At 36.9% G+C, this 15,138-nt stretch overlaps 2 protein-coding genes across 3 annotated transcripts; one reads left to right on the top strand and one right to left on the bottom strand.

The window, feature by feature from the left end:
* The first annotated feature begins 624 nt into the window (after window positions 1-624).
* On the top strand, window positions 625-3,970 carry LOC109039389 (DNA-directed RNA polymerases I, II, and III subunit RPABC3-like). 2 transcript variants are annotated; one of them, XM_072302756.1, is made up of 3 exons: window positions 661-694; window positions 728-764; window positions 3,404-3,970. In XM_072302756.1, the coding sequence occupies exon 3, from the start codon at window positions 3,406-3,408 to the stop codon at window positions 3,859-3,861; it is 456 nt and encodes a 151-aa protein (XP_072158857.1). In that variant the 5' UTR covers window positions 661-694; window positions 728-764; window positions 3,404-3,405; the 3' UTR covers window positions 3,862-3,970. The 2 variants fall into 2 exon arrangements, with proteins under 2 accessions (XP_072158856.1, XP_072158857.1); XM_072302755.1 differs by having other exon boundaries at window positions 625-764.
* A 1,102-nt stretch (window positions 3,971-5,072) lies between these two features.
* LOC109039346 (ubiquitin-conjugating enzyme E2 J1) lies at window positions 5,073-15,060 on the bottom strand. The gene is made up of 5 exons (XM_019054790.2): window positions 14,788-15,060; window positions 13,420-13,625; window positions 11,815-12,005; window positions 10,170-10,290; window positions 5,073-9,293 (listed from the first exon to the last, which is right to left on the bottom strand). Exons 1-5 carry the CDS (start codon window positions 14,822-14,824, stop codon window positions 9,036-9,038), a joined length of 813 nt encoding a protein of 270 aa, XP_018910335.2. The 5' UTR covers window positions 14,825-15,060; the 3' UTR covers window positions 5,073-9,035.
* Between the last annotated feature and the right edge of the window lie 78 nt (window positions 15,061-15,138).

Raw genomic sequence — 15,138 nt, 5'->3', positions numbered from 1 at the left:
AAGTGCTTTCCGAGCGTGAGCCCGGGAAAGAACGGCCGTAAACGGGGAGCAGGGCTCATCTTGGATTGGTCGATACGCTGTTTTGTCGTCTCTCTCTCTCGCACTCATTGGGCAGATGCGGCACGTCAAAGGAGACCACTCGGCTTTGCCAAGCCGCCTCGGAATCGTCCATCTCTCTCGCACTCATTGATCAGATGCAACATTCCGCGGCTCGTCAAAGGGACACCTGGCGCGCACACACACTCGCAAAAATACAGGCTGGGCCTCGTAATTTGGTCCGCGGTGGTAGTGCGCTGGGGAATTCCGTTGCCGGCAAAAGCACCCAAGTGCTTTCCGAGCGTGAGCCCGGGAAAGAACGGCCGTAAACGGGGAGCAGGGCTCATCTTGGATTGGTCGATACGCTGTTTTGTCGTCTCTCTCTCTCGCACTCATTGGGCAGATGCGGCACGTCAAAGGAGACCACTCGGCTTTGCCAAGCCGCCTCGGAATCGTCCATCTCTCTCGCACTCATTGATCAGATGCAACATTCCGCGGCTCGTCAAAGGGTCACCCGGCGCACACATACACTCGTACCTAAGCCAATCTTCAAGATGGCTGCCTTGCCACCACCCTCTGTATCAGAGACAACTCTGTATTCTTTATTTTCTCCACTGTCGCACCGCACATGAATTTTCTAGGTTAGGTTAATTTGTTATGAAATTGTTTTAATCTAAAACACACGGATCAAGAAATTTACAGCTGAAAAGCATATTTTCCAGCTTTAGGTAAGTTTTAAATTTTTCTATGAGGTATTGGAATTACTGCGGCAGCTCTCATTCTTGTAATTTTTGCTCGTCAAGTTATTTTATGATTGTTAACTTGCCCAGATTTCCACTTCTCTCAATGAATGTAATTAATCAAGCTGCATCTCCTCTGTCTCGGCATTTCAATGTTTCTTCCCTATAAAGCACGCACAAGAAATCATTGCAGAACCTTTATCAGAATTTCGGAATCATATTCAGCAATTAGCCCCTCTTGAAGCCCTGCAGCCTGATTGTTGACATTTTTTGTTTGTCCGGACGACATAGATAACATAGGTTAAAAAGGAGCATGATTGGTCGGCTATGTTTTATTGCTGCTTTGTCGTGCCTATGTCGGATTGAACTCTCAAGAAGCTAACGGCACCTCTTAAGTTTGCGACAGTATGTTGTCCACTCCTCCTGACAAAGGCTTGGCAAAGCAGTGATAAGACATAGCCGACCAATCACGCTCCGCCTTTTAACATATATCATCTATGTTGTCCTGACGAACAAAAAATTTCAACAATCAAGCCGCAGTTGTATGTAGCAAAACCGTTGGCAACAGGCTAAAACTTGCTTATGATACCTTAATCATATCATTCATATCGATAAGGTTGAAAATTTCAATTGGTAAATTTTGAGTTTAAAACCTGAGAAATGGAAAGCGTAGAGGAGAAATAGAGGTGGTGGCATTTTGTGATTTATTTACTCTTTAACACAGGGAAGTAGTTATATTTGGGTCCGAAAATGTTTGTAATATGGGGTATTTTTTGTACCCACGAGTTTCAATCTTGCAGACCTGTCATTTTTCCTTTTATCGAGGGATGACTAATTGCCAAATAAATTTTCTCATAATTTTTCTTTGTCCTCGCCATTAACTTATAGTATAGACCTACAAGCAGAAATTTTCAAGAATTTTCTTTTTCCAGTTTAATTCTTGCAGTGCACTTGGGTGCAATAAATTAAGGTGATTCGATGGACGCCATATGTTGTGTCAGAACGGCATGCGTTATATCGCATCAATTTGTTCCATATTTTCAGCTACTCGTCATTTTTCTCCTATTTTGAGATCGCACTTCTGTTGTCAGGAGTCTAAAGCACTCACTTACCAATTTTAACAAAGAAATTCAACGTAATAAAGGCGTGGTTTTTTCAGAGAGAAAATATCGCATTCGAGTGCAGTTTCGATATCAGTATCGAATGCGATGTTTTCTCTCTGAAAAAACCACGCCTTTATTACGTTGAATTTCTTTGTTAAAATTGGTAAGTGAGTGCTTTAGACTCCTGACAACAGAAGTGCTATCTCAAAATAGGAGAAAAATGACGAGGAGCTGAAAATATGGAACCAATTGATGCGATATATCGCATGCCGTTCTGACACAAAATATGGCGTCCATCGAATCACCTTAAGGGGCTTGGAGGACAAGGTGCACAAGTGCAGTTTTTGCTATTTCTAGAAATAAGTGTTTTAAGTTTCAAAATTACATGGAGACTCATGGCGGAAAATGAGTTAGAACTCACTTATTGAAGCTTTGAAGGTGGACTTTTTGGATTTTAGTTTTGAATTCCTCACAGAATATACTTTCAAACCGATTTTAGTTAAGTTCATGAAAAAGTATCTCAATTTTTTCAAAAACTGCACTCAGACGCCTTGTCCTCCAAACCCTTCAATTGTGTTATGATAGGCAAACTCAAACATGAACCCAAGATTACTTCGAACCTGAGTGGAATCGAGGGGCTTGAAGGACAAGGCACATAAGTGCTCTTTTCGAAAATAATTTACTTCGATGTTAATGATTTCAAGATTTCAAGTAAAACTATTCTTAATGTATATTTTGTGAAAATTTTGCTCCTGCATTCCAATTCTCAAGCATGGAAAAGTCAGTTTGAACTTTCTTTCCGCCATGAGGATGGATATAATTTCTAAACTTCAAACACGTATATATATTTCTTGAAACAGCAAAAACTGCACTTATGCATCTTGTCCTCCAAGCCCATCAATCGGACTGCATTTTGCAAAAAGGAATCAAGAGCATTCCAATGTTGCTAGGATTGTACAACTTACATTCTTTGCAATTAAACACTGACATTATGCTAAAAATTAAAGTTACAAGGTAATTTTCTTCTTGAATTTATAGTTTATTGGGAGTAAAGATAAAACTCGTTTCGATGATCAGTTTTTATCTGCACAGAAAAAAAAGTTGCACAATCTTAGCGACATTTGAATGCTCTCAGTTCCTTTTGCAGGGTGTCTATCGGTCCTCAAAAGTCCCCTATTTTCTTTTTCAGGTCCCCAAGTAATGACAAAAATCGTCGTAAACACCAGCATTTTCTAATTTTCCTGCCAGCCGAAAAAAAACTGAAGCCTTGCTTGGTTTTTCATATTTTTTTATCGGTTCAACTTGACTTGTAAAATAAGTTGTGTAAAATACGCCTTTTAACACTCTAACCAGCTCCCTCTCTCTTATTATTCCAGGAAAAAAATTTCGGATTTTCTTCAAAAAACACCCCTAAGAAGTCCCCAATTTTGGTTTTTTTTTTAACTAGTAGACACCCTGCTTTTTGCAGTATGCAATTCAATTAAGTTACTGTACTTAACTTCATTGCATCTTCAATTTTTTCAGGAATGGCTGGAGTTTTATTTGAGGACATATTCAATGTGAAAGACATCGATCCAGGTGGTAAACAGTTTGATCGCGTGAGCAGACTCCACTGTGAGAGCGAATCTTTCAAAATGGACCTCATCTTGGACGTCAACACTTGGCTGTACCCTATGGAACTAGGAGACAAGTTCAGACTGGTTCTTGCGGTAACTCTCAGAGAGGATGGTTATATTGACACCGGTGACTGGAACCCAATGGAGACGGAAGGCTCTCGTGCGGATTCTTTTGAATATGTAATGCATGGTGCCATTTATAGGATAGAAGGTGAAGATAGCTCAAAGGAACCGTCTAAAACTAAACTAGCAGCCTATGTATCATTTGGTGGTTTACTCATGCGGCTACAAGGTGATCCGAACAACTTGCATGGTTTTGAGGTGGATCAAAGTCTGTATTTACTTATGAAAAAACTTGCATTCTGAGTTCCAGGCACAAAAATTATTGTACCTAGTTTTAAGTTTAATTTTACCTCAATTTTCATGCCTGTACAAATTGTTTTATCTGACTGTGTAAATAAAATTATGTATGAAATTGGTGCTTGCATTAAATTACTCAAACTTGAGGAATTTGAAGTTCAATACCACGAGGGTGATAATTGCCTCTGCCTACAAGTTTAAAAAATCATTTGCACCAAAATAAATGTTGATGTCTCAAGAAATTCAAGCAGGATTAGTTCCCAAATGTAGCATTCAACACAGCAATAGATTGTTGCATTTAATGTGATACCTCTGCTGTGTACAAATTGTGTTCTTATTTCTTCTAAATTAGACTTTAATTGCCACAAACAATATTTCGGGCTCCTACCTGAAGTTAATTTTTCTTTCCCTCCCCTGTCAGCGTACCTAAAATTTAAGATTTTTAAAATTTTTAGCACATTAAATGCCAGTTTGATTATGACTTATGACTGGACCCCAGATTGAATAATCTCGCCCTACTCTGCCGTGCTAAGGATAAACGCCATATGAACATTCAAATGCTGTCAAATTTCCCCTTAGAAAATATTCATTTTTCAGGAAGTTATGGATAATTTGCCTTGAAATTTTCAGGCATCTCATAATGACAAATTACGAACAAAACTCTCGAAAAAATAGGAAGAAAAGTATTTACATATTTACCAAAAAATGTGTGATTTTTCAAAGAAAATTTTGTAAGTAATGTCTAAAGGCTCAAACATCAATCTTCCTTGGTACGGCAGTACTATCCTCTACCTCTGTGGGACCTTGATGGAAAGGGACCATAATTATTTAACACCCCTCAAAGGCAAGAATTTTTTCTCTAGGCAATTCAACTGCGTTGAATTTTAACAGTAGATAATAGAAACTTAATTTTTTCATTCAGATCGCATTCAGTAGAGGGGAACCAACAAGTTTACAATGTTTAAAAATTGTACAACATTCATCCCCTACCGTCATTTCATTTTCAAAAAAGCCATTTCTGGGTACTATTCAGTGTTGAAATTTCAGGTTGAAACTCAAGAAACTATCTCCAATACTTAATCAATTAGTTGGCTTTGACAAAAAAAACAAAGAAAAAAATTACTTTGATCCCAATTCTTTGCTCCCACTTACTTAAAATTTCATCCTGATTAAAGTATATTGATGCTTCGTAAATGATGAAAAAAAAACTCATGGGATTGGTCTGATAACATTAATATTCGAACAATATTGCAGCAACTTGCAAGAAGAAAAAAAACATTCAGTATACAGAATCAGTAAGTTCATCTAAAATTGAAAAATAAGATGAAATTGAAAAACTTAAAGTTACTGACAAAATTGGTAGTGATCAATGATCATCTCATTAATTGTAAATAAAAAAAAACAAAAACAAACGTGATTCATATCAATTGATAACTTTCTTAACAGGAGAAAAAAGTCAACTGGAACATTGAGCAAGTTTCCTCTGAAAAAAGCTTAATTCACTCAATATTAATTATGCGCTGTACCAGCTGACAATAGGAAAAGAAAGTATTAGATTAAGGTGGATCTTCAGCTTTTGCACGATGCATTCTAGGTACGATTTATATACCTCAAATTTTAACCTTAAGGTGAATTATTTGGAGAAAATCTAAATTTCAGTCTGTAGATAAATCATAGAAGAATGTTCCTGCTGAAAATCATCTTCCGAAATCTTGATTTTAAGTCAAAAGTACTGTTTCCATTTTGCAACCAATTTCAATGTATCGATATCAATGGTTAATTGGAAACAGTACTTTTGACTTCATTTTGAGATTTTGGAGGGTGATTTTTGGTACGAACATTCTTCAATGATTTATCTGCAGACTGAAATTTAGATTTTTCCAGAATAGTTCACCTAATGGTTAAAATTTGGCATGAGCATACAGATTTTACCCAGGATGCATTGCGCAAAAGCTAAAGATCCACCTTAACATAAAGATGAAATTTATGATAAAATTTTTTGACGGATTGTGAAGTGGTCAACAGTTCATTCTCCCTATCTGTCTCTCTCAAAATTAGTTAGCTTGGAAAAAAATTTATGGACAAATGACGTGATTTTTTTGTAAAATGCTCCTTAAATTTTGCCGTATCACTCTTGTTGATGCGCGTTTATCACTCTCCCATCTCCCAAACGAACTTAAAATTTCGAAAAATGGTGAACTTTGATGGATATGGTGCATAACTCACCAAAACTGCTCTCAATTATATCAAAGGTGTTTTTGCACTTTTTGTAGCAAGTATCAAACTTTCCACTATTGTCCATCCAAACAGTCTCTTGAATACGAAGTTTCATTTTCCAAGCAAGTTTCATCAATGAATGAGTATGCAAGAAAAGGAATTTAAACCTGGAACATGTTCTCCTAACCTATATCGACGGTGTAAGTCGGCAATCACATATCTCGGTTTGCAACGTCGCGGATTCTTGTCATACTTCATTTTTTAAACGGAAAACTACTCAACGGCAATTCTTTAAAACTTCCGTGATTTTTCTTCTCTGCATGAAGAAAATTTTGCATGAACTTCAAGGAATGATGTCAATTTGTTCTCTTTTAAAAAAATAACATAGAGGCGGAGATTTTCAGACACCGCAAACGAGTTATGTGATTGTCGACTTACACTGTCGATATGTCTCTCCTTTCTTGGTGCAAAACAATTCCCTGATTTATTCTTCGTTTGGAAATTTAGGAAGATAATACTATAAAGTAACTATTCATGAAAACATACAAAAGTTATGAAAATCACAGCGAAACGGTACAGTGCCATGGAGTTCATGCAAACATATTAATGCACTTCTAGAGACAGAAGATCAGCTATCATCAGTTGAGCATTGAAAGGAAATGCAAGAATCAAGACGGCAGATCGTTTACCTTACTCAAAAAGTACGTAAACTTATTTGGTGTGGCTTTTACCAGCAGGGAGTATTGTACATCGCAAGATGGCAAGAGTGAATCTAATTGATACAAGAAGTTTGAAAATTTAAAGAGAAAAATGAACTTTTAGTCCACTATTCTAAATTACAGATGAAAAATTCAAGATCAGACACAAAATAAGCCCTCACAATGTCTTGAACACCTATTTTATAGAGATCAAATATGTAAAGGTGACAAAGTTTACCCGCAAAGTAACTGTAAAATATGGTGCAGAAAGTACCCTTGAAATTTCCAAAATTTAGCTAACAAAATATGTGTCCTCATTTTCGCCTGGGCAACCTCCATGCCAAATTTCACCTTTTGTAATGGTTTTTTTTTTTTTTTTTTTTTTTTTTTCCCAAACAAAAAAAAATCTGTGAACCTGCGAATACTTCTACTGAATGAGGCTTTGTTTCCTGTGACAGCAGTTCAATCGATATGAAAAACAAAACGTATGTTTGATATGAAACAGAGAAGAAAAATTACCCTGTTTTTTCTGTGTCAAACAAAGTGCCTTAACTTGTTTGAATGAACAAAGTTTTAAGAAGTTCTCTAAGATACAAGTAAAAACCTTCAGTAAAAATACTTCGGAAATTAATTCTAAATAGTTACAATAACAAAATCAATTAATGAAGTAAAAAAACAGTTTGTGCCTTAACAGCTATTCTTACAACTGACACTAATGTGATTGCTATTTATAACTACGTTTGTTTTCGTAAAAAAGAAAATGTGTCACAGAGCAATTTTCCTTGGTGGAATGAGGAATGTTGAAGACAGACGGCATTGTAAGATTCAAAAACATTGAGAATCCAACAATATTTTATACATCTGGTCTTGAAACATGCAACCGACTCACAATATTTCTAAATTCGAGGAGCCCAAGGATTTTTTCAAATTATTAAGGTCATGAATGGTTATTAAGAGTTCAAATTAAAGGAAATTGTTTTCCTAGAAATGAGTGAATTTTCTGCACACCTTCAAAATATAGAGTTGCTAAGGCCGACCAGACCACTTTCAAAAGTATGATTTAGGCACCAAAGGGACCACAGTTTATCCATTTCTATCGAATTATAAAGATTTTGTTAAAACTTTTGATCAACCTTTTCAGTGAAATTAAAATTAAAGAGATTTTCAAAATGGTGTGGGTCATCTGTGCGAACACATAGTTCATACACTACTTATTCTAATCCAAGCTGAGCTGTAAGACGGTTGTGATCATTGTTCATGATAAGAGACCTTTGATTACTTTTTAACTTGGTGGTCTCTTTAATTGCTCAGAATCTACAGGTGCGCCTTTAGAAAAATTCTCTTTCCAACTCTGTGAAAGTTGCAACCGTACAAGTGCCTCATGGATACCATTTGGCTCATGTCTCGAAAATTTATTTGAAGTAACGGGAAAACTAATTCATCATTCCAACGAACAAAATGACAGAGACACGAAAAAAGACGTGCTCTGGAAAAACTGTCGTTCACTTCCACGGCAATCTTTTTAGAAAAACAAGGACAAATAATGGGGAAGAAGTTATAACTTTCAATTTCCTTTGTTGAATAATTTGTAAAACATCAACAAATGAACACTGTAAGTCAAAATTCTACAATCTATTACTACACAGTAAAACTGGTTCTTTCCAACAACAGACTACTGGTGAGAAAGAGATTTTGCACAAATTAAAACCAGTTTTTTTGCAGACACCAACTTAATTCTCGAAACAGCATCTTGAGGAGGCAGAGATTTGCAAGATGTCAGCCGCTTTTAATTATTTGGTACTTCATGTTCACAGCTAAGTCCTCAATTTCCTCAACATTTTTACTACAATTCCCGTTTTTCTAAAACTTTATGCCAAGATGTTCCGAGATTTAAATGCAAAACTATCATTTTTTGGTGTTTCTACAAACTTCTGACTGTGCCTCACATTTTCCATCACCTGCAAGTTACAATTTTGGATATTATCCCCACCCCTGTGCCTACTATGTTGTCACTGCCTCAAATTTGTGGGCATTTATGCTAAAAGCAGCCCAGGCGTAATTTCTATCTGACATTAAAGTAGCAATAAATTGAATTAGCCTCTTGGAAGTGAAAATTATTTTTCCAGAACCCATCACAAGGCATGATAATTTCCTTCATTTCTGACGAGAGCATGCATCATATCTTGAAAAGTTGAGTCGCAAGGCCTTCGATCAAAGACTAAGGGTCGAATGAGAGAAGCAGAAAATATTACAGTGAACAACTACTCATACTAAAAACAACCTGCGGTAAATTAGGAATGCTATTATTAGAATACACACAGCCATGGCAACATTTAAAAAACTAGAAAGATGAGTGCTGGATGTTGCAGATTGAAAGTTATTGTTTAAACTGTTGATGCAAGGTGATGGTACCCTTGCGTTGGTAGGTATGTTTGCAATAACCTCGGCAGGTGTGTCCACAAGCAATGAGGCATTTTGGGGATTTTCTTGTGCAATTTTTCCATTACTGCTTTCCGGTATTTCCTTTTAAAAGAAAATAAATAAATGATAGAACACAAGCCATTTTAGACATAAAAATTGAGATGACCAAAATATTTAATTAATCAGATTCTTATCATGAGGATTCATACAGATAATTTTTAGCCTTTTTATTTTTAAATTGATCTTTGAATTTTGTTTTGAGAATCCCTTGTTCCCTCAATGTTTTCAAACTTCAGACAAATGACCTTCTTTTCCCCTTCTCTCTTTCTCTCTCCCCCTCTCTTTTCAGAATGGGTCAGTGGCACTCATCACAGGGTTGTGTTTTGATGATTTCAGATTATAGATTAGTGCAAAAATTATAAGACGCTCTTTTTGCTTTGCCCAAACATCAATTTGCCACATACAATATTAATGGAAATATCATCCTTCTAAAACACGGTGTATGATGTCATTTACCATGGTGGTGCATAACATGATTTCTTCTACCTTGGTTTCATCCATGTTTACAGTCGGGCAAAAGTAAGTCTCACTAATTGATTAATTTAAGATGGAAGAAACCATGGGATGTACTACCAGGGTGGATAACTTCATACACCGTGGTTTGTGATGACCGATTTTAAAGAGTCCTTAAAAACTGGTCACTACCTATTAAGAATTGAACCCTGCACCTAAGTGCTAACAGTAAACTGCCTCAGTCACTGCATCAACAAAGCTGGTCACTGAAGGGCATAATATTGCATTGGTGACCCGCCTTATTAGTGAAGTGGTTAGGGCAGCTCGCTGCACATTGTTTCTTAAAACTCTCTTTGTGGATGGATCAATTTTGCTTCATGAAGTCCATATTTTCATCTTATTACAAGCAGCATAGACGCACTGCTAGAAAAAAGAGAATACGCATAAGAAAGTTTGAAATCTCACTTCATTTGAGGATGTCTTCTCACATTTGGTAACACTACTTGCTTGTGGAGCCTTTGGTGAATTTATGGGAGGGAGAAGGTCACTTAATTTACCACACTCTGGACATTCCCAACTGTGAGATCTGAAAAAATATTAAGGACATAGTTAAATTTTATAAATTCATCTATGATTAAACCTGTGGCTGAGATGACCTTCCAAACAGATTTTAACACAAATGCACCAAGTCACATCAAGTTCCAACTGAGAAAATGAGGTTTTAAAGTGTGTTTCTTCCATAGGACAAAAACAAACATGTTAGGAACAAACTTTAATATCTATTTTTACCTTTGAGATATTTTTTCTCGATTATGAATTTTTAATAAGGGAAATTCCCAGCTCATTGAATCCTGAACCTGAACTAAAACTGACTCATTTTTTCCCACACGACTTTGTGGACTTCTGTTAAGCTTGGTCCTAACCGATGATATTGTAGCTAAGTATGTCCATGGTTTATGACAGTTTTTAAACAGTGAAATGAAAGACTTTTCAAAATGGACCACTAGACAAGGTACGGATTTAGGCATTCTGATACATGTTTCTTAACCAGAATTTCACGTAGAACACGATTTGCGCAACAAAAACTACTGAAACCAACTCCTACCGAAGATATTAACGTTTTTATTTCACATTGGTTGCGAGGAATTTGAACTGCCCGCTCACAAGAAACTCAAAGCTTTACGTGAGTCAAATCGCGCACTACAACGGTTTCAGCAAGCTTCTCAATCGAGCAATGTTCATTTCCCACCATGTATTGTTCAAACTATAAGCAATTTGCTATAGCTGAGCCAAAGCGTCAAGATTGAGGTTGCCAGATTTTTATATCGCAGAGACTGTCATGATAACGTTTAGCGCGCGATGTGAATCACGTAGAGCATTGAGTTTTCATGAGCGGGTGGTATGAATTCACGCATTAAGAATCATTAAATATCTTCGTAAAGAGTTGGTTTCAGTAATTTTCGTTGTAAGCATAATGTTCTACATGAAATTTTGGCTCAGAAACATGTATTAGAATGCTGAAGTTCGTACTTTGTCTCGTGGTCCATGCTCCTGAAAATTTTGCAGCGGCAATATTGGGCATTCTTGTGCCGGCAAGTTTTTTTGACTGCACTTGCAGGTGCTGTGATTTTGGTCTGATATCAGGGGAGAACGCAATAGTGTATTTCCTTCAGGAAATACTCTAAAAATGACCTTCTTTTTGCTTGTTAAAAAATTTCCAATCAATTTTGATGCACATTTGAGTATTTTTCTAATTTAAAAAGATCAATTCATCAAGAGTAGAAACAAAAATTGAGGCTTGATCGATTGAAATTTACCAACTAGCGCTTTCCTTTCCTGTAATAATTTGTGAAAAAAACACAAATGACTATAGGCAATCATTTTAATGCAAATCACTTTAAGTATTCAGATTGTCCACAGCAACATACTAGTATCTATCATAGATTTCTACCTGAAATGAGACAAAAATGAGTGAAACTTTTGATCCTTTTTAATTAGTTCCCCTTTCCCGAATTTCAGGTATTTCCACATTTTTCATGCCTGGGTTGGCACGTGATCCGGCATTGTTTGCACCCCTGCTTTGAAATTAAGAGGATTTTTAGGTACTTACTTGCGGGCAAGACGTTGCCTTTCTGCTTTTGTATAATCGAGTGAGCCTATTGTTCCGTTACCGGGAGTGGGCATGAATGCAATTATAGCTAACAGAGCAGTTCTAATGGACCACGATGGCTGCCATGTTTCTGGGTGGTGACCCGATATACTAAGGCAGATTTTTTTGTTTGTTTCAAACCTTCCATTTGGCTAAAAGGGAAAAAAAATTAGATTACAATTAATACTACTATACTGACTTTTACATACCATGCACTATATCAGTGGAAATACACAAATTTGGGTAACATACTTGTTCAAGTCTAGAATGGAGGAAATTTTATTTCTAAAGATTTTGACAAGATTTTGAGAGTGAAATTTCCGATTTTTCTGACTCAACAAAGGAAGAAAAAAACTGAAAATTTGAAAAATGTACAAGACTTTAAAATATAACTTTAGGTTGGAGAAAAAACTGAGGTCTACAAAGTTTCTTACGTATTTCAACATTAGAGATGTACTTAGAATATTTTTGATCTTGCCTGTTTTTAAAAACCTCTTACAGTCTGCAATATTTCAAGGTACCTACAGTACCTAAAATATTTTAGGGTTTTTTTCCTTCTTTTTTTTCGGACATTTGGAATTCCTTACCATCTATGATTGAGCTTATGACGAGGAATTTTCACCTCAATATAAAGCAGCTACTTCATTCTCAAAACCCTATTTTATATCTTTGTGGGGAAAACCAAACTCAACTAATCATCACAGCTATCTTATCAAGCCACCTACTTAGTAATTTAGCTGACAGATATCCCATTTACATGAGGAACAGGCTACATCAAGTTCCTATACCCCCGGAATCTGCGATTACGAAATTTCAGCATCTTTCAACCAGGGGTGCAGACTTTTCCAAGCTTCCACATTCTCAGGCGCCTGGCCGCAGACTTTCCACATTTTACCGGTTGCCTTTCCATAAAATTTCATCTCACTTTCCAAAGTGATGACTTTTTTTTCTTTCTTTTTTCAATGCCCGAATTAACAAGTTTTATGCGTTTCAGTGGGTTATTGTGTTGAATTGATCCAAAAGCAAATAAACTGTGCATTTCGCGATGCACAGGTGTATTGAGAGTGGATATAGCTCTCGAAATGCTATCCTCCCATCATTAGGATGCTGTTTTTTTGCTAGGGGTAATCTTATCTTATTTGTTGCATTTATTCAAAGCCCTAACAGGGTATCTCTTAAAAAATGTATCAATCACATGAAAGATGGTTAAGGTCTTGAAAATATAGAAAGGCCCCGAAATGTAGAAAAATTCGTGAAAATACCTATGTTGAAAACGTAATAATTTTCAACGATATCCTTCAACATGAGTATCCTCTTCCCTAAATTTGTCGCTCCTCTGACGTATGGGCGTATCTCGATTTCCACAGGAGCCCTGTTCTCCGTATAACTCGATAATCTCTGGGGCTCATTAGAAAATAGAGATACGCCCTTACGTCAGAGGAGCGAAGAACTATTGATGTTTTTCAGTGAGTGAGAAAATTGGGCGCGAGATCGGGCATTTCTGCACCCCTGCTTTCAACCAGAAATTTAGTCAGGTGAAATTTGAATAAATCTTTAAATACTTACTGTAACCAGAATTATGTTTGGAGGCTGCATTGGGTATTCGATTGGCAGTAGAATCCTTCCATGGTAAAGACCTCCCTCAAAGTCACTATCCGGAGGACCACGGACAGTGAAATGCCACTCAAACAGATTGTCTTCAAGAGGGTAAGCATAGTACTCATCCGTTCTATCCTTCAATTCTGAGGATTCACGCATCAGACGTTTCACACCTGCAGATAATTGAAAAAGGGAAAATCAACAAGAGGATAAGACTATGAATAAAAATGGATTCAGGACTTCCCTAGCTAGAGCAGACGCATTGTATGTTGAGACAAAAGTCAAGTATTGTCGTTGCCTACGAGAATGGAGAGCCCGTAACCAGTAATTTTTGTGACGTCAAGCTAGTAGATATTTACTGAAAACAACAAACATCTTTAGGTCTTCGGTGCATCAATGAGTGAGACAATCACTGCATGGACCAATTAGAGTGGCCCTCCATGGCCGAACTTGCATGAGCGGCGCGTTTGAATCTGAGTGGAGTAACAATTTTCGGTATTAAGCTTTCATTTCCTTGATTGGCAGACAATGTCATAAATAGATTAGTTAGTTTTCTGGAGGGAAAAGTCATCCACTTTCGAAAAGGTTCTCATGAATTTTTGAATCAGATCAACCCCAAGAAGATATCGGCTCGAAAGGAACACGCGTCAGGCGTTCTCCCATAAAAACACATGTTAAACTGCAGCCGAGTTTCATCTACTAGCGTGACATCACAGGAATGCAGATACGCCCTCTCCATTCTCGTAGGCAACGGTGTTGTTTAGGTCACTACTTGGTGCCATCTAACTCCATGTATTAACCTGTTGAGTGGTGCTAATTCGGAGGTTATCAGAGATTGACATTTGTCTCAACATACGATGCGTCCGCTCTACGTCCATGGCTGCATGTACCTGTCATTGACAGGAACTATGGCAGATTTATCTTGCCTAATTATCATAAGATCTACCATCTACAGACATTCTCCAATCAAGGTCATGAGAGGCATGATGACAAATTTGTTGCTAAAGTAGGAAAACATAAAATTCTACGATAACTTTCCTCCTCCAGAGGATGAATATCATGACTTGAAACTTGAGAACTCTAAGATCCTCCGGCAAGAAGCAAATTTTGAATTAGGTTGACATCTATGCATACGGGTAGATAAATGTCATAGCAATTTTTATAAAAAGGATAGATCGTAAAAAGCCCTAGGTACCTGAGGGCACTGGAAGGTAAAGAGCTCAGGCATATTATCTGAGGGTTTTGATGTAGTTGATCATCAGTCAATGATGGAAGAGCGGAGGAGGACTTTCTAAAAATTTTAGATCACAGGAGATGAAAACAAGAAAATCTCACCAGTGCTTTTGATGTTGTATTTTCCTTCTACATCCATCTCTGCTTTTGCGAAAGCAAAGTTTTAAACTGGAAAAGAAGATGTGTTTAGTCAAAAGTCAAAGATGAAAAGTAAGGACAAATACTTCGTGAGTGAATTTAATGTACTAGCTAAAAGCTACTGGATTACTTTTTCGTAAGAGATGATGTGAAATAACACGGCACTTTAAAATTTATCACTAGACTCTACGATAATTTCCGTTCTTATCAGTAATCAGTGTAACAAGAACGATTTGTTTTGAGTTCATTGGCGAATTGAAAATCGACGTTCCCCGACCGACAAGGAAACGTTCACGTTCCACCGTTGTTCACCAA

Source organism: Bemisia tabaci, chromosome 7 (genome assembly GCF_918797505.1).
Source record: "Bemisia tabaci chromosome 7, PGI_BMITA_v3".
Lineage (NCBI taxonomy): Eukaryota > Metazoa > Arthropoda > Insecta > Hemiptera > Aleyrodidae > Bemisia > Bemisia tabaci.
This window is presented reverse-complemented; position numbering and strand designations above follow the sequence as displayed.